This window comes from Jatropha curcas, chromosome 1 (genome assembly GCF_041381405.1).
Source record: "Jatropha curcas cultivar XTBG-Jc1 chromosome 1, XTBG_Jcur_1.0, whole genome shotgun sequence".
In the NCBI taxonomy this organism is placed as follows: Eukaryota; Viridiplantae; Streptophyta; class Magnoliopsida; order Malpighiales; family Euphorbiaceae; genus Jatropha; species Jatropha curcas.
Genome location: NC_143151.1, coordinates 33,794,823 through 33,814,274, shown reverse-complemented (window position 1 = coordinate 33,814,274; position 19,452 = coordinate 33,794,823). Strand labels below are relative to the sequence as shown.

The 19,452-nt window shown below is 32.0% G+C and overlaps 5 protein-coding genes across 6 annotated transcripts; 4 read left to right on the top strand and 1 right to left on the bottom strand.

The window, feature by feature from the left end:
• The first annotated feature begins 669 nt into the window (after positions 1 to 669).
• On the top strand, positions 670 to 2,400 carry LOC105631667 (GDSL esterase/lipase 1). Its single transcript, XM_089718752.1, has 5 exons — positions 670 to 971; positions 1,057 to 1,187; positions 1,297 to 1,533; positions 1,625 to 1,874; positions 2,077 to 2,400. Exons 1-5 carry the CDS (start codon positions 731 to 733, stop codon positions 2,310 to 2,312), a joined length of 1,095 nt encoding a protein of 364 aa, XP_089574878.1. The 5' UTR covers positions 670 to 730; the 3' UTR covers positions 2,313 to 2,400.
• Positions 2,401 to 2,529: 129 nt separating this feature from the next.
• LOC105631668 (berberine bridge enzyme-like D-2) lies at positions 2,530 to 4,309 on the bottom strand. The gene has a single exon (XM_012213843.4). It carries the CDS (start codon positions 4,300 to 4,302, stop codon positions 2,677 to 2,679), a length of 1,626 nt encoding a protein of 541 aa, XP_012069233.1. The 5' UTR covers positions 4,303 to 4,309; the 3' UTR covers positions 2,530 to 2,676.
• Positions 4,310 to 8,613: 4,304 nt separating this feature from the next.
• On the top strand, positions 8,614 to 10,346 carry LOC105631342 (GDSL esterase/lipase). Its single transcript, XM_012213424.4, has 5 exons — positions 8,614 to 8,891; positions 8,981 to 9,096; positions 9,228 to 9,452; positions 9,533 to 9,788; positions 9,896 to 10,346. Exons 1-5 carry the CDS (start codon positions 8,645 to 8,647, stop codon positions 10,171 to 10,173), a joined length of 1,122 nt encoding a protein of 373 aa, XP_012068814.1. The 5' UTR covers positions 8,614 to 8,644; the 3' UTR covers positions 10,174 to 10,346.
• A 1,193-nt stretch (positions 10,347 to 11,539) lies between these two features.
• Positions 11,540 to 13,448, top strand: LOC119371433 (GDSL esterase/lipase 1-like). Its single transcript, XM_089718747.1, has 5 exons — positions 11,540 to 11,961; positions 12,045 to 12,163; positions 12,247 to 12,471; positions 12,753 to 13,008; positions 13,108 to 13,448. Exons 1-5 carry the CDS (start codon positions 11,694 to 11,696, stop codon positions 13,344 to 13,346), a joined length of 1,107 nt encoding a protein of 368 aa, XP_089574873.1. The 5' UTR covers positions 11,540 to 11,693; the 3' UTR covers positions 13,347 to 13,448.
• A 203-nt stretch (positions 13,449 to 13,651) lies between these two features.
• LOC105631344 (GDSL esterase/lipase 4) lies at positions 13,652 to 15,882 on the top strand. 2 transcript variants are annotated; one of them, XM_089718744.1, is made up of 5 exons: positions 13,652 to 14,080; positions 14,190 to 14,314; positions 14,777 to 15,001; positions 15,170 to 15,386; positions 15,488 to 15,882. In XM_089718744.1, exons 1-5 carry the CDS (start codon positions 13,807 to 13,809, stop codon positions 15,712 to 15,714), a joined length of 1,068 nt encoding a protein of 355 aa, XP_089574870.1. In that variant the 5' UTR covers positions 13,652 to 13,806; the 3' UTR covers positions 15,715 to 15,882. The 2 variants fall into 2 exon arrangements, with proteins under 2 accessions (XP_089574870.1, XP_089574867.1); XM_089718741.1 differs by having other exon boundaries at positions 13,653 to 14,080; positions 15,131 to 15,386.
• Positions 15,883 to 19,452: the final 3,570 nt, after the last annotated feature.

Here is a 19,452-nt window from a genome sequence, read left to right as displayed (position 1 = left end):
TTTTAGCCTTCAGCCATGCCAAACTTGAATTTTTTTTGTTTTCCATTTTTACCTAGTTCTGATATTTCTGGCCTGCCTAATTAAAAATTCGGTATAGGTAAGTCAATCTCTTTCAATTATACGCCTTAAAAAATCCAAATCAAAACATAAAAAAGTAAATAAATAAAATATTAAATCATTCATCTACTTCTTTGAAATTGGTTATATCTAGATAAAATTCTATCAAAATAATTTAACTTGTAAAAAAATATTTTTTTTTCCAAATGTAAAAAAATAAATTTTAATTAATATGATATGTATATGAAGGCATTCTACATTGAATACACCAAACATGCATGGAAATTCACCAAAATAATAAATTTATGCTATATATTTTTACAGCAATTTATATGGAAATCGGGTTGACATAATTAATTAACCTTATTTTGTATGGAGAAGATCACACCATACACATATTGTTAGTAATAAAAGATTTAGTTTTATTAATGTTTACTATTTTTATTTTGTACTCTTAAATCAAAGGATTGTCTTTTGTGGACTTCTTGCATTGTATCCCTTTATTGGACAGAATTGCTACAAATGGATAAAAATAAATTTTTTTTTTCTTTACCTATTACTCGAATACAAGTTAATATTATATATAAACCCTATATATGAATGAGAATAATAACTAATTAGGAAGAGATCAAGAGATAATAATATAAACAAACTGATCATTTACAGTTGAGACATGTCCATTTCAAGGTCAAATCTTCAATTATTTCTTTTCATATTAACTTCCAGCATAAGTAATGTCTGTTCTATAGAGAAGCATTCTGCTTTGTTCATTTTTGGAGATTCATTATTTGATGCTGGAAGCAATATCTACCTCAGAAATGCGTTTAAGGCGAACTTTTATCCGTTTGGAGAAACATTCTTCAAGTTTCCTACTGGAAGACCTTGTGATGGTCGAATTATTCCAGATTTCATTGGTATATATTACTATTTTTCTTCCCAACCCTTAATTTTCCATTTCTCTTTAGGTGTTTGATATATACTTACTTATAATGCTTGTAGCTGAGTACGCAAAGTTACCATTTATTCCACCATATTACTACTCCCAGCCTGACAATAATAATCTGTTGGTGGTCGGAGTAAACTTTGCATCAGGAGGAGCCGGTGCTCTAGTTGAAACTCATAAAGGCCGTGTATGATATTCTTTATCCTTATTACTAAATTTTTATTACTGAAATTCTTGAGTTTATATTATTGTCTTTTGAGTTTGATTTCAACTCTCTGATCTTTTTAAATATATAGACGGTAGACCTTAAAGCTCAGGTTAATTATCTCAAGAAAGTGAACCAGGTGCTGAGGGAGAAATTTGGTGATGAAGAGACCAGGGCATTGTTGTCCAATGCAGTTTTCTTATTCAGCATTGGAACCAATGATTATCTAACAACTTTCACTGAACCTTCTAATCTCCCTCGATTCTTGAACTGCGGAGAAGAAGAGCTTGTAGAGATGGTTATCGGCAACCTGACGGATGTGATCAAAGTAACTAATTAGTTAATTAACTTAACAATTTATAAACTATTAAGTGATTAATTAATTATAATTATATGTAATTAATTTGATACTTGTTCAGGAAATTCACAAGGAAGGAGGAAGGAAATTTGCATTTGTAAGCGTGGGGGCAGTTGATTGTCTTCCATTCTTGAGAGCAAGAAATCCAACAGGTGGTTGCAATGAACAAATTACAACCCTAATTAAACTACACAACCATAAATTTCCTACCGCACTCCAACAGCTACAAAGGGAGCTATATGGGTTTAAATATGCAAATTTTGATTTCTACAAGGCATTAAGTGAAAGAATTAACAACGGCTCAAAGTATGGTAAGTATCTAATAATTCTACAGCAAATTCCTTTTTTTTTTTAATGTTAATGGTAAGAGCTACACCCAAGCCATCAGGCTTTTTCAGTACATCATATCCCGGTCTTGCTATTGTTAAGTTACAAAATCTGAACGATTATAGTTACAGATACTCCAATATAATCTCCAGTAATTTTGATTAATTTATAATTAATATTGTGAAGGTTTCAGCGAAGTGAAAGCTTCATGTTGTGGGAGAGGGCCATATAGAGGAATGGGAAGCTGTGGGATGACAAATGGAGAAAAAAAAGATTATGAATTATGTGAAAATCCGAATGAATATTTGTTCTTTGATGCTCATCCTACAGAGAAGGCTAATAAGCAATTTGCAGAGCTGATGTGGAATGGAAGTCCTCAAGACATAAGGCCACGTAATCTTAAACAACTGTTTGAGGCATAGATATATTAATTATGGTTCTTTTTTATCAGATCAATCGGTCATATATAAATTACAAGCATGTTATATTCAAATAAAATCAATAAAAAATTTCAAATCGAAAAAGATATATTATTTACATTTCACGACGTGTGTACGAATTATATATATATGGACTCGTCAATGAAATATTGAATAGCCCATTCTCATTACAAGACAAAGATGGCCTATCAGACCTTTTCATTGGGGCGGGGGAATGAAGGCCTATTATTCATATCTTGGAACCTTTTAAATGTAAGCATAACCTTACACTTCCTTTGGAAATGAGAGAAAATAAAACGGAAGAAGGATGATATTTTCTTTTACAAACAAATAATCAACCATTGATTTAAATCTTGGGTTTGGTACCTAGTGAGGACATTGGAGGAATGCTTTGTTGATTACTAAAAACATTGTCTGGATCAATGAGTGTCTTGGCTCTTACCAACCTATCATAATTTTTCAAGAAGTACTTTTCTCCCCAAACTCTGGCAGCTTCTACTTCATCCCCACATGGGACCCTCATTTTCAGATTATCCATTACTCCAAGATCAAAATCCATATAATTTATATAAGCAGCTCTTGGACCCGTTGACACAAAAGGACTCATCGATTTGTAAAATTTTCTTATCCAATTTATATATTTTTTGCTTTTATCATTATCCTTTTCTTTCCACTCCACCAGATACTGAATTGCAAAAATGTTACCATTTCTATGAGGAAAAGCAATTGCTTCACTGCTTGTATTATTCATAATCCCACCGTAAGGGTCTAATATAACATAGCCTTTGGGCTCCTTTTCAAGAATATCAAGTGCACCATTTATACCATCAAAAGAAATTTCAATTCTCACATAATCTGATTTAGCCTTGAAATAATTTCTCTCTTGTAGATACCGGTTTTTCAAGTCAGAAACAGAGCTTCCATTACTTAGACCGGAAAAAAATAGAATAGACTCAATCCAACTCATTTCTTTGCAATTTTCTTCTAAAATACCCAATTCAGGAAAAACCTTATTCAATATAGACAAAGCTTCATTTCTTGGACCTAAATAAAACCCTTTAAATGTAGCTGAAATTCCTTTTCTTTTACTCTCAGGCAAGCCAGCTCCTACAAAACATGACAAGTAAAAGTCATTGTTTAATTTAGGTGCAACATGTTGCCATTTGTTTACTAATTTAGCTACATGGCCTTTTGTGCCAGGTCTTGAAACAATAAAACCTGTGACTACTTCTGGAACTTTCAATAGCTTAATTTTCCAAGCATAAACAATACCCCAAACGCCACCGCCACCGCCTCTTATTGCCCAGAAAACATCTTCTCCCATAGCTTTTCTATCTAACAAGCGTCCATTAGCGTCGACAAGAAGTGCATCAACTACGTTATCAGCTGCGACTCCATATTTTCTAGATAATAGCCCAAATCCACCTCCACCAATGTGGCCACCAACGCCAACGGTAGGGCATGACCCAGCTGAGAATCCATAAACATTACTTTTCTCCGAAATGGCTGAATATGTTTCTCCAAGCGTTGCACCGCCTTCTACTACTGCTGTTTCAGCTTCTAAATCGACTGAAACCTTATTTAGATTCATCATGTCTATTATCACAAAAGATGATCCATCACTAGCGACTGATGAAGTTCCTTCATAGCTGTGACCGCCACACCTAACCCTAATTTCAAAGAATCCTTCTCTACAGCATATTACAGTCTTTGCTAGCTGGTCTGCAGTTTCTGGTAGAACAATGGCTACTGGCTTAGGAATAATAGGTTCTGAAAAACGAAGATTTTGAATGGAAAATTCAAGGAGATTATAGTAAGCTGTCGAGTTGAACACAGTGAAGTTGGTTATGTGGTTTTGAGTTAAGCAAGTAGTTAATTGGTTTGAAATAGCAGTTAATAAAGAAGGAGAAAGAAAAAATGAAAAAGAGACTAATAGAAGAAATAATGGGTTTGTAGCAAGGAAGTAAACCATGGTTCTCAATTTGAGGTTTTGACGTATTAAGCTGAATTGAAGAAGAAATGGGTTATATTGAAGAAGAAGAAGAAGAAGATTCGTGTCATACGCTGAAGACAAAAAAGATGGAGAAATCAAGGTTACAGAAAGCACGTACACTTGCCGGCCATTTTCTTTTAATATTTGCTAGTTTAGCTTAGTGGGACTCCTTATATATAATTTGAAAGGTGACAAAAATCCCACAACAGCACTCGCAATCCTACATGAAATTAAATTAAAGGTGAATTACCATAGTTTGACAAATTTGATTCAAAAATCTGGAATCATCAACGTTGAAAGGGTTTTACCAAATTTGATTTAAAAATCTAGAATCATCAACATTGAAACGGTTTTACCTGAATGTCATCCCGATATGAATATCATTCTGCAAAAATCTTGAAAGTGAATACATAGCAGGGCAATATAGAACCGGCCAATCAGAAAATCCAAGGCCTGCCAATGTTTGGCTGTTTGTTTTTGTTGATTGAAAGGGTGTTTATTATTATTTATTAATCATTATGGATCACATATGGAGTTACCCAAGTGAGCGTCTTTTATCTATATGGATTGATGGGGCCATCCTATTCAATATGCAACTAGCTAGGCTCAACGTGGAAGGTAGGAACAAAAATGCTTACTTGCTTTAGAAATTTGTTGACTTTGTGGCAGGAACATGTAAGAAATTGGAGGACGGAAATTTGAGTTTCAAAATGTTGATTCTATGAAACAAGCTACAACGGTAGGGGTGAGCAAAATTAACCAACGAACCGACTCATTAAAGGTTCGGTTTGAACTGAATTTTTTGCTCGGTTTAATTTGGTTACACTAAAATTCGGCAGTTGGACTTAGAACCGAACTGAAATGGTATAAACCGACAAAAATAGACTGGACTGACTATTTTGTTAGGTTGGTTCGATTCATATGCAAACTTTGGTTCGGTTTGATTTGTTGTAAAGAAATTTTGGTTTATATTTTGTGGCTTCGGTTCAGTTTGAACCTAACCGACCATTTGCTCAGCCCTATACAACGGTATTATTAGCTTGGAAATTTCTTATCTACATCTAGTATATGGATGGTGTCATACGCTAATCTAATAAAAAAAAAAATTTTAAAATGTTATTATTTTGTCTCCCTCAATATATGATCAGCAATACTCTCGTTTCGATCAAAATATTATTTATAATTAATTTGTTTTATAGATAAGCCAATACTTCGAATATAGATAAGTTGTTATTGTGATTTATGACATAAAGATAAAGATGAGATAACATCTACATATTACGACACAAACACTTTCAATTCAATAATTTTTTGAAGTTACAATTCAATAATTTAAATCAATGAGTCCAAGAAATGATTGCGTAAGAATGAAAGCAAAATTACACAATTTATGCTCCTAATTCTGAATCTCCAATTCTCAATATTGAAGTGGACAAACTTTTATTTGGTTCATCGAAAATTAGACAGACAAAAATTATTTGATGGACCATACGATATGATGTAGTCTTTCATTTTAATATAACACTTACCTAATTGAAAATGTCACTTAAAAATTTAAATTAAGCTAATTTTCTCTTGAAACTTAAAAATATTTACTAAACATAATCAGTCATGAAACATTTAAATACCTATAGAAAATATTAATATTTATATTCATCAATTTAAAATTTTTATTATTGTTTAATGCTTAAAATTTGAATTCAGCTCTTAAAGAAGGACGAGTGGATTTACATGAAAAAAAAAAAAGTCCAAAGACATAAAAAGGGTTGGGCTCCTAATACAAAAATAAATAAATAAATAACTTAGAAGCCCAACCACGTCAGCTATAAAATATAGAAACTGAGTGTAGGTACAGAGCCCAGTCCAGAGATTAAAGCCCAACTATACTTTTAACGTCAGAGTTTAGAGCATTGGGAAAAAGATTGAAACGTGGATCTAAATCTAATATCCAAATTCATCTCAAGAAAAAAAAAAAAAAAAAAATCTAATATCCAAATGGAATATCCATCATGGTGATATTTAGGTCAAATTAAAAAAAAAATTAAAATTTGATAATTTTGTAAACTAAATAATATGAATTTTGAAAATTTTAATTTTTAAAATTATTGAAATATCCAAATGATTTATTATTATTATTATTATTATTAGTAATTCAAAAACTTAATTAAGTTTTATGTTTAATAATACAAAGCAACACTTAAATTATAATTTTTGGGTTTATACCCGGGTGTCTCTGGCCAGTTGGGATAAACACTTATGAAGAAGTGAATTGATTGATTGTTTTCACATGCATAATTGTAAAGAAGCCAAAATTGAAATTGGCAAAGAGATGCCTATATTTCAACCCCAGCCAATAAAAGAAAAGAAAAGAAAAGAAAAGTTATATGAATGTTTAACATGCATAAGCAGACATAAAAATGGCACATTTTTCACCCATTTGATCAAACAAAGAGAACAAAAAAAAAAAAAAGAGATAGAGATTGAATCGCGGAGATTGGAATGAAAGAGTGATTTAAAAAAAAAAAAAAACTATTACTTTATTATTATTATTTTGTCCTTTTTTTTCTCTAATCTATACTCATGGTTGATATTAAATAATATTTTTTATTAAATTGGTTCAATGTACGAGGATTTAGACAAAAATAATGCTATTGTAAAAATTATTTACAAATGTAATGCAAAATTGAAATTATTTACAAATTTAATATTTGTTCCGTCACGGCGAGAGAATATTGTATTAAAACCATCAACTCAATTGATGATAAAAAGTAACTCGTACTAATCAGTTGTCAGCAAAAAGCAATTAAAGAAATAAACAATAATTTTTATTTTGCATTGAGACCACCAAATCAAGTGGTGATTTTATTAAAAAAATTATATAAATAATCTAATAGCTTATTCATTAAGACAAATAATTTATTTTGTTGTTTTATTGCAATATGGGTGTAGCCATTAATAAACGAAAAATATATAAGAGAATAATATTTTATTAAAAATCCATGAAATTAATTAATAATTTCAGTAAAAAAATACTTATTCACTCAAAATATGGTTTTTACCCAAACGCCCATCATTTGTGTTGAAATATTTATGCACCAAAATACTTATTTATTTATTGTTTCAAATTTAGTTTTTCTTATTTCTTATTTTGGTTTGGTATAATAATTTTCTTCATACTTTTTTATATGATAAAATTATCTATATTAAAATAAACTTAAATTTTATGTTATCTTAATGTAAGAATCGAGATATCTAAATGACACGTGACTATTTATTATTGAATTAAAAATAAATGATTCCATATATAAATTTGTTTTCTTTCATGAATATAAAGTACCATACAGTATGAGATTACTACAAAACGACATTAAAGACAAAGTAAAACATAAACAAAAGAATTAAAAGATAGATTAAATGCTGGCTTCGAGGATTTATTAAGAAGAAAACAAAAGCCAAAAGCCATTAATTAACTTCAAATTGGATAAGTGTCCACGTCAATGGTGATTAAAGAGGGGAAAACGTTAAACACCATGCATTAAAAAATAATAAATAACCAACAACCACAATTAGAGTTATCATAATTAACAACAAAACAAACGATACGGCAAATCACTCCACACCCAATAAAATAATTTATAAAAAACGTGAAGAAATAGTATATATATTAGTTTTAGTTTTTCAATAAATATTTTCATTTTTTTTTATACAAGACTATCATCGTTTTAGAATTTATCGCTATTGCATTTCATAAGTATTATGCCATAAGTATCCATAATAAAAAGTTGCAACCAAAGGATAAGCATACGTTGGAGCTAACCAAAAAATTGAACCACACTGTTTGGTTCAATTCTTTATGGATTCAATTTTGATTTGATTTTTAACAACTGTAACCGAACAGCGTTTTGGCTTCAATTTGATTTCATATAGTGGCTAAACGAATTTTTTTTAACCTAAAATAATTAAAAGAAAACTTTCAAAATGCTCAAATCATACCGTTTTGAATTCAGTTTTAATTTGATTTGATTCGGGTCGTTTCAAAAACCGAATTGATCATTGCACATTCCTCACTGCAACAAACAAATCAACACGTGAAAAACATACAATGACAGTCTACTAGACTATAGACTTTAATTATTATAAACTCAATTTTATACGAAAATAATTACATCAACAAGTTGAATATATTAACAATAATTAATATTTAATTCAATATAATTTTAAATCTTATTCACCTACCACACGTAGAACCATTATAAATAGCACGGGAAATTAGCACATTGAAGACCACGAGACAAAGGCAAGAGCTTGATAGTGAGCAATAATGGCAATTAGTGTATGTCGTTTACTTTGTGTGCTGAGTTTGTTCTTCAGTGTCACCCTTCTCAACCTTCTTGGCTGCTCTGCTCAATACTTCTTTATATTTGGAGATTCTCTGTGGGATCCCGGCAATAACCAGTATATAACTCCCGGAGAAAAGATCCCATCGTACTATCCACCTTATGGCACCACTTTTTTCAACCATTCCACTGGTAGATTTTCCGATGGCCGTGTGGTTCCTGATTTTATTGGTAATGAGATACATGTTTTGTTTGTTTCTTTCTAAGTAATTATTTTTAACATAATCATAAATAATCAATGTTCTATTTGGTTCATGCAGCCATCAAGTTGAAGCTGCCTTTTATTCCTCCAGTTCTAGAACCCAATGCAGATCTCACCAATGGCGCCAGCTTCGCTTCTGGTGGGGCAGGCGTTTTCGACAGTAACCCGAATGCAGTAAGCAATATTATATATCAGAAATGGATTTCTTTGTTTTTTTTTTTTCTGATTAATTTCGAACTCATTGGCTGAGAAATGAATATCTCTGTATAGTTCAAATCAGTAATCTTTGTATTACATTTCGTCAGATGAACCTTGAAAACCAGATAGGCAACTTTACAGCAGTTGCTAAAATGTGGAACGAAACACTGGGCGAAGCCGAAGCCAATAAGAGGTTGAAGGAAGCAGTCTACATGGTTGCCATGGGTGGTAACGATTATTTTTCCTTTACCTTTCAAAACCCTAACGCCACCTTCTTAGAACTCAAACAATATGTAAATGAAGTGGTTGGCAACATCACAATACAAGTCAAGGTATATTAATATCACAAACCACATTGTTCCATTTATAGATTTACAATTAAACAAGTAATTAATACTTTAAAATGTTACAGGAAATATACAATATAGGAGCAAGGAAATTTATGTTTCAGAATGTGGCACCCATTGGTTGCTTGCCAATGTTTAAACAACAATTCAACATTTCTGGTGATGGGTGTGCCCAGCTACCATTGACACTTTCAGTACTCCACAATGAAGCTCTAACTGAGATGGCTAATACACTGGCAAATGAATATCCTGATTTTACTTACTCAATCTTTGATTATTTCACTGCCATCGGACAAAGAATAAGTAATCCTAAAGACTTTGGTAAGCAGTAAATAATCAGATGATTCTTGTATCGAAACAAGAACGTGAAATACTCATGAGAAATCCTGAATATATAGTCTAAGAATTAATGTCTTTTGTCCGTGAAGGTTTTGAGGTGGGAAAAATTGCTTGTTGCGGCGATGGGAGTCACCGTGCTAGTAACTGTGGATCATTTCCTTACTGTGTCTGCAGTAATGCGTCCAATTATGTGTTCTTCGACGGTGGCCATAACTCTGAAGCTGCCAACAATCAGATGGCGGAGCTGATGTGGAGCGGAGGACCGGATGTTGTTTACCCTTATAACATGAAACAACTATTTGATTTTGATTCCACAGTCAAGACTTTCTCCAAAAAGTATAGTCTCTTGAAAATGCGGCTTGCTTAATCTGTAATTACTCCGCTAAATAAAGCAGAGAAACACCTCCGGCTGTAGCTCTTGGGGGAGTGGTGCTTCTGTACTAGTTGAAATAATAAATTTCGATCTTAGTGTTGAATAAAACAAAACAACACTTAAAAATTATAATTTTTAGTACTCATTAGCTGCAAGTTGTTTGATAACACTGATTTGAACATCTTCTCAAGTCTTAATTGAACAAATTATCCAAAATATTTTCAATAGTAGTACAATTTTCAAAAATTTAACATTTAGAATAATCTAGAGCTTTTAATTTTTCCCCAATCAAACACTTAGTTGATACTATAAATTTGAATGCTTAATAAAGAAATTGTTTTACATGCATAATTGCAAAGGAGCCAAAATTGAAATTGGCAAGAGATGCCTATATTTGATATTTCTACCCTAGTGAAGAAAAAAAAAAAGACACATTTTCCAACCATTTGATCAAGCCAAGAGAAGAAAAAAGAAACAAAAGACACATTTCATTAGCATTCCTGACAACAAAAATAAAAAATAAAAAAAAAATAAAAAAAAAAAAACAAAAGGAAAAGAATTTAAGCCGTTGGCCATGGTTTTTAAGCACATGCAATTTTCTAACATACCATGTGAATTGGAGGAATCTTGTAAGTACGTACATATTCCTGACATCTACGGTTCTTGAAAGAGCTAATTACAAACCTGTTCTGATGGAGCTAATGTTCTTGAAGGAACTTCCGATTGAGTGGTTCGCGTTATATGATTAGAAACCTGTTCTGGTTTTCTTCCAATAACTTCGTCAAATGAAATGAAATAATAGTAATTACTTTATCACCCAGCTGGAAAATTGGAATTGATGATATATATTATCCATTTTTATTTTTTATCTTATTGGTCGCGTTATAAGAAATAGAAGATTAAAATTATTCCTTTAAAAAAATTAGAATTATTGTGGGGCCAACTTTCAGAAAAAATAAAATCAGAAAGACACGTGGTTAAAACTAATTTTAACTCCCGGTCAGCTACCAGTCAACTTGGTTTTTTTTGTTTGGTCAGTTCACACTGCGACGGACTTAATTGGTCGCTGCCTTAAATCGTACTTAAATCAACCATTAACTCGTGATTAAAAGGAAATTAAGAAATCAATACCTTTAATCTAGCCATTTCAAGATCCTTAAACTTGGGATGACAAAATGGCACTAGTTATAGATTAAAAAAAGCATTAAGAAATCATTTTGCATTATTTTAAGCCGTTGGCTATGGTTTCAACAAATGCAATTTTCTTAATACCATGTGAATTTGAGAAAATCTGTACTCACAGGTTCACCGACATCTTTATTAAATGAAGAACAATTTTCATTTACGCGTATCAGAGTGTTCTTTTTCATATATTTATTCTGAGTTCAAACCATATGTAGTTCAAGCATAACTAATAAAAAATTCAGTCATATAGTGACTATAAATATAGATGGTGAGATTGGGAGGAATCGCAGAGCAAAAAGCAAGGAAAAAATAGAACAAATTCAAAGATCATGGCAATTAGTTTAAGGTTTTACCTTCTCTTGTTGACAATCTTATGTGTAGTCAATTTTAGTTGCTATGGTGAGCACCTGAAGAAAGAGAATCAAGAACACCATAAGCTGTTTTTTGTATTTGGGGACTCACTTTTTGATGCAGGCAACAATCAGTATTTAAATGGCAGCGAAGGACCACCATCAACCTCTTGGCCTTACGGAATGGACTTCAATAACCATTCTACAGGAAGATTATCTGATGGCCTTATCGTCCCTGATTTTATTGGTAAGATTTGCAGACTTGAACGCATGCATGTAGCTATCAGTACGTCTGCATATTAATAAAGAATTAATCATTTGCTTCTGCAGCATTATTCGCAAAGATGAATCTGCTTCCACCATTTCTGAAACCACATGCTAAATTTAGCTATGGAGCAAATTTTGCTTCAGCTGGAGGAGGGGTTCTTGAAGGAACTGCTACTGGAGTGGTTAGTGTTAAATAATTAGGAACCTGTTTCTGGTTTTCAAAATAGCTTAATTTACTATTTGCTCTGTTCTTTGCATGTTTCAGATGAATCTTAAAATACAAATAAGCAATTTCAAGAAGGTTGTAAGTTCAATGGTGCAGAAAGTGGGTAAGGAAGAAGCTAAGAAAGTTTTGAGGAGATCTGTTTTCTTGATTAGCCTCGGAGGAAATGATTATTTTGGGTTTAACACAAATTACCCAAATGCTACTCAAATTGAAAGAAGGGAATTCATGCATATGGTCATTGGCAATCTCACTAATGGACTCAAGGTATAACATTTATTTGTCAGTAACTAGACAATATGAATTACAATTATTTGATGAAAATTATTGCACGGAATTGGAGTATGCTCAAAGATTCTATTTTCGATAGTCAGGTTGAAATTATTTTTTCAAGAAAAGCAATATTTAAATGTTGCTATAAACAACATTTTGGGAGTGCAATCAGCCTCGTTTAGTATTGCTTGAGTAGAAGTTAAAAAGACAATCGACAAAAACTAATTGCTATTCATTTAACATTTTCTTTTTCTTATTTACTGTTCTGCTGACAGGAACTATATGAAACTGGATTGAGGAAAATAGCATTTCAGAATGTTGGACCATTGGGTTGCTATCCAACAATTAAAGCAATGCACCCAGAATTGAATGGCAGCTGTGTCAGGAACTTCTTGATACATGCAAAACTACACAACAAAGCTCTATCTAATACCCTGCAGAAGTTGCAGAACCAATTACCTGGATTCAAATATTCAATTTTCGATTACTATCATTCACTTGCTGATAGAATAAAGAATCCAACAAAATATGGTATGCTAATAAAAGCAATTCTCACTTGTATTAATAATCTCCCCTTAAATTTTCTTTACTGAATGAGTCTGACATAATTTTGATTTGTTTGTTATGAAGGCTTCAAAGTAGGAGCAGTTGCCTGTTGCGGGAGTGGATTGTATAATGGTAGAAATCGCGGAGGAGGAAGCAATGGCACAGAGCCATATAATTTGTGTAAAAACCCAAATGACTATGTACTTTTTGATGGTGGCCACCATACTCAAAGAACAAACCAACAATTAGCTCAGCTGTTATGGAGTGGAGCACCAAATGTTACTGGACCATATAATGTGAAGCAATTGTTTGAATTTGCTTAGTTTTGACCTGTAATCTATTGACAGAATTTAGTTCTCTATCTTGATGTAGACTTATTTGGGTAAATTAAGTTAAATATGATCTTTGGGTTTCTTGTTTTAGCATTTCTGTCTGTAAAAATCTTCCTTTTTCTTTCTTTCTTTCTGAGAAGACTACTTCAATACCAATGAGTCAAACCTGGTCGGTGTAAAACTGTAAATGACCGTTGAAACTATAGTTCACACAACAAGCCCATGAACTTAACCCAAACTAGACTGTGACCATTAAGTCAATAAAATATGCTAAATTAAAGGACAAGGTGAAGACTTGAAATTTGAAAACACTTCGAAATTGGAGAGAAATAATTTTTTTTGTTCTACCACGTGAAGAACAGTACAAGTACTTGTGTTATCCTCCAAGAAAGCAAAAGAACCAGAAAAAAAGTCTTCATCTTTGTTGCAAAACTAGTAAGACCGTTAGGTTATGGAGCCTGTAATGAGCTTTCTATTGTGTGTGATAAATTTATGTTTGAGCTTGAAGAATCCAAGTAGCTGCTATGATCAATATTCCAAGCTAGACGCAGAACGTAAGGCCTTGTTTGTTTTTGGAGACTCACTTTTTGACCCAGGAAACAATCAGTACCTTAATGGTAGTACTGATGAAGGCATGTCAGCAACTTCTTGGCCATATGGTCAAACCTTCTTCGACCACCCTACTGGAAGGCTCTCCGATGGCCGGATTGTCCCCGACTTTATCGGTAAGAGACATTAGTTGATTATGAGCTATGAATTCATTGCTGACAGCAAGTTCTGGAATTTGTTTCAAGGTATTTTACAAATTGTTTGATCGATTATTGTTTTTTGCAGCCCAATTCGCCAAGTTGCCCATACTCTCTCCCTATTTAGAGTCAGGTGTTTCTCATCGATTAACTGATGGAGCTAACCTAGCTTCAGCAGGTGCAGGTGTTCTTGATGGAACTCATCCTGGAACAGTAAATAGATCTAACTTTTTATTAAAATTTCCATTTTTGTGTTAATAAATCTCAATTCATTATAGTGGAATTGATCTTTTGTTGTTAATTTGAGCATTAATGTATCTCTCTCTCTTTAATTCAAATTGGCATACTGTTTCATTTCTAATTTAACCCACTTCTTGAAACTTCATGTTGCGTTTCAGTTAGAATCAATAATATATATATATATATATATAGCTAATAAATCATGACACAATTAAGCTCTAGGGACACCACTACTGTCAAATTTTATTTTCACTTGCTTGCTAAAACTGAATTTGGCCTATTGAACAAGATCTGATGCTGCAATTTTCTAGGGCCTGCTTGGCTTTTTCTCAGTACTAATTAATGGAAATATGGAATGGAAAACGAATAGATTGATAAAATGGGAAAATTAGGCCATTATAATTCTTGTTATTTGATTTGTCCTTTCTTTTCCAGATACCTCTAAGAGCTCAGCTAGAGTATTTTAAGAATATAAAGAAGTCATTAAGGCAGCAGCTAAATGATGCAGAAGCTGAAAAGGTCTTGAGGAGGGCTGTTTACTTGTTTAGTATTGGAGGAAATGATTACTTTAGCTTTTATTCCTCAAACCCTACTGCTACTGAATCCAGCCAAAGAGCATACGTCGAAATGGTCATCGGGAACTTGACATCGGTGCTTCAAGTAAGAACATCTCATTAACAATAAACGTTATATATATATATATATATATATATATATATATATATATATATATATATATATATATATATATATATATATATTACATTTTCTCTTCTTTTTGCTTTGCAGGAACTGTATAGCTTAGGAGCAAGAAAAATTGCATTCCAGAATGCAGGGCCTTTAGGTTGCCTACCAGTAATGAAAACAATGAATCCTGAGCTTGGAAGCGACTGTGCCGAAGAACCATTAGCATTAGCGAGATTACACAACGATTATCTATCCACTGCTCTTAAGAACTTAATGAGCCAACTACCAGGATTCAAATATGCAATATTTGATTACTACAATTCACTTGGCAACAGAGTGATGAATCCTTCAAAATATGGTATGATATGATGACTATGCAATGTCGAGATTGAATTTTGTCATTTAAGGTTTTCTGATGTACTAATTGATAATTTTTATTTTGCAAAAATCTGCATTCAGGCTTCAAGGAGGGGAAAGCTGCCTGTTGCGGGTGTGGGACATACAGGGGAAGTGGATGTGGAGATAGGAATGAATCATATGAATTATGCAGTAAACCAAGTGAGTATATTTGGTTTGATGGTGCACATACTACTGAAATGGCCAACAGCCAATTAGCCAAGCTACTTTGGAGTGGAAAACCCACTGTCACTGCACCTTATAATATGAAGCAGCTTTTTGGACAGTAATCTTGGACACCTATGGTGGTGTTCTCTTTGTTGTAGTAGAAATAATCGCGTTTTCTCTAAACCAAAAGGAACTATATTTTGCTTCTTCGAAGGGTGGGTAGTTGCAAGAGTCAATTCTGCAACAAAAGTAGTGATTATTAACTAATTATGAAGATAACGTTTGGTTCACCTGATTCATGCAGCTGATATCTGGTATGAACAGCTAAACCAATTGACCCTAAGTAGTGATTAATAACTAGATTTACATATTCTTCTTTGATTAGTACTGCTACAAATGAAATCATGATGATGGATAATGGATCCCCTTCAAAAATGATTTTTGGGCTCCTAATCCACATTAATTATCGAGAAATGGAAGGCTGAGCCCATTTTTTATGACCCAACTCAAAATAGTCTTTTTCTCTTTTTGAGAAAGAAGGAGAAAAAAAAAAAAAAACAAGCAAAAGAGGAAGGTTTAATTTTGTACTTTTTTAGGCTCCAATTATGTGGGAAAAGCATTTTTTTTAAAAAAAAAAATATTTTTAGTTGAAAATGATATTTTGTTTGTGTATGTTAAAAAATAAATTTTTTATGCATCACTAATAATCACATGATCAAAAAGAGCTAAACATTCCTGAAAGCTTTCCAGTGATTCTGACAAAATTTAGGCCAAATCTAAAACGGCACAATGTCAGCTGTCTAGCTTTAATTTGACATCATGCCCAAATAGAAAAAACCTGTCCTACGGGATTATGTTATAGATTAGAGTTAAGGATTTTAACCACAAAAATGGTTTTAGTAATGTCAAATCAAAATGATTAAGAGATCAGAATGGGGAATTTTGTTGAAGAAGTGAGTCATGTAATAGTAAACTGAAAATAACAACTATATAATTACGCAATAGCGTGTGGGCAAACAAGTCCAAAACATATATATATCTATATATTCGTTTGTACGCGTTAGCTAACGGAGAGGGTCGGCTACACAATAGGATAGTATTTTTCTAAATTCACTAATTAGTGATTAAGATAATTTAAATTTAAGACCTCTCGCTCTTTTTATAAATGAAAATACTAATCAAATTACACACGGTTCGATGGAATTATTTTTGAAAGTAAGCTAAATTTAACATACGACAAGACCAATTTTGTTTGAATACAAATATCCACAATTCTTTTATGACAAATAAGATCAAACATTATGTATTTGTATTTTTTTGTCAACAAAGTTGAAAAAGGAGAAGCAAATAAAGGAAGAAAGGAGAGAGGAAAGAATCCAAGAAAGAAGAAGTAAAGAAGTTACCTATGATTAGATGAATAGAATCATTTGAAAAGCTTTCTTTGACAATTTCTCCAATGCCTTTTTTAACCTTATGTTCTCAATTATTGATCTCCTTCCTCACTAGGGACAAAGTCAGTATAATGTTATCTAATTGGACATGTGTCACTCTCCTATGTGTGTTCTAGGACCACGTACAAATACAACCTTTTATGCAAAGTATTGAGTCTTACTACCCAAATTAATTTTAAAATAAAAGAAAAATAATTTTAAAAAATCTTTTTTTTTTTTTCAATTAGTTGAGTCTATAAGTAGGACATTTGGACTCCGGCGTAGGAAAATTTATCTCCGTTTGTTTAGTGCAAATGGGGAAGCTAGACGGCAGCCCATGCTCGCGAGTAGATGCGCCGCCTCCGACAAATGTGAATACAGACCCATATCTCCTGTAGGATCCTCGAATACAATCCTTTTGTTTCTTTTAACCTATTAGAGACAAGACACGTGGCTTCTCTGATGGCTCAAGGAAATGTTTCATTTGACGTTTTCACGTGATTGCGGAGATGAGACGTGCACATTGCCACGTCGTCCTGCTAGCTTGCTCCAGCTAACCCCCAACATCTGGCCACGTTGAAAGTGTCATATATATTATTACTATTTTATTATTCTTATTATTACATATCTATAAAAATTCCCCCATTTTTATTTTTTATTTTTATGAAAATCGGCTTATTTCCATATAAGAGCGTGATAATTACTATATTCAAGATTTGAAACATTAATTAAAAGATAAAAAATCTCAACTATTCTGCTCCAATTAATATTAATTTCTATTTGCTATATTTTTTTTTCTTTTGAAAATAAACTTGCTATATTATTAAAAATGCTAAATGAAGTAATGAATAATAGGATGAAGTTATAAGCTCAACTGTAAACTTTATACATCAATTATTTCACACATTATCATGAGCTAGGCTCTAAATAAAACTAAACTATTATTCTTTTTTTTTAATAAAATAAAATATTTAATTTTTGTAAAATAAAGCTAACCACATGTTCAAAAATACACTTAAAAAACGAAAAACCTATAAAATATTTATTTTTTTTAATCAGAAATTGAATAACAATTCCTTATTAAAAAAAAAGGTTTACCCATGATAAAAAGTCATTCACAATAATGTGTTTGGTACGTGGGGTTGAAAGCGTTGCACCAATCCCTTCTACGTATGGATTGAGACTTTTTTTTTTTTTTTTTTTTTTTGAGAATTATATAATTTAAAAAAAAAACAGTCAAGAAAAATTATTTTAGACAAATAATATATAAAAATAAAACCCAAATACACAAGTGATAAGCAGCAAAAAGAATTGACATTGACGTTTAATTAGCCCTACTATAAAAAAGGTTAAAGAAAGATAAACTTTATGCAATAAACCTCACTTCCAACTCATGACTCAAAATCTTCTAAATCATCTTATAAATATAAAATTAACTTAAAATTTAGCCACTAATTTCAGAATTATTAACACGAGTTAACACAGAATCACGTGAAATTTGTGTTAGTGAGCAAATTATTGTTGCTTAAACCCTACTCTTTTCCTTTCTTCCATTCCTTTTTATTTTTCTTTTGCTTTAATGTGTGGCTATTAATTAATGACTCATGTGTTGTTTCCATGTTCAATTTAATGCAAAGTGATAATCTTCTCCTTCAAATCACTTTCATTCCAACGACATGGCATTGATTGACCACAAACACCTTATAGTATATTCACTTTCTTTGAAAGGAAAATATTTGTCACTTGTGAGTGAGTAGTTTTCTATTTGTAGATCAAGAGGAACTTTCAATGTTGATTTTTGAAAATATTGAAAAAATATTTAAGTGTATTCTAATGTTTGATCTATATATACACACATTAAAAAAAATAAAAGCTTGCTTAGTAAATTCATTAAATTTCTCATATGACAATACAACAATATATAAATTTAACCTTGAATTTCGGTTGATTATTCTTTTAATTTGATGAATTTTGCGAAATCCAATCATGACTTTACACTTTCACCATTCAGTAATAACAACTATGTCACCCACTAAAATGAAATGTGAAAGTACAAGGTCATGATTGAATCCCGCAAGGTTATTTCATTCTGGTCAGAGACGTAATTATTAATTAAAATATGAAATGAGTAAGTTTCCTTTAAAATGCTTCCTTTGTGATGGTTCGCATAGAGCAAGAAATCACCCCCCAAAAAGGGTAAGATGCATGCAGTATCATAATTGAATTCCTGTAATATTCAGAGAGTCAGAAGGAAAATCGACCAAAATTCAAGGCCAAATATATGTATGTCGCCCATTATTTTGAACTTTTCCATACAATGCATAAGAAGTGAAAAGCAAGTATAGGAGCAAACATTTTTCATTTATTTCTTTGAAGATGAGATTATATATATATATATAGTCTTGGTCCTTGATTTGCAAGTTCCATTTT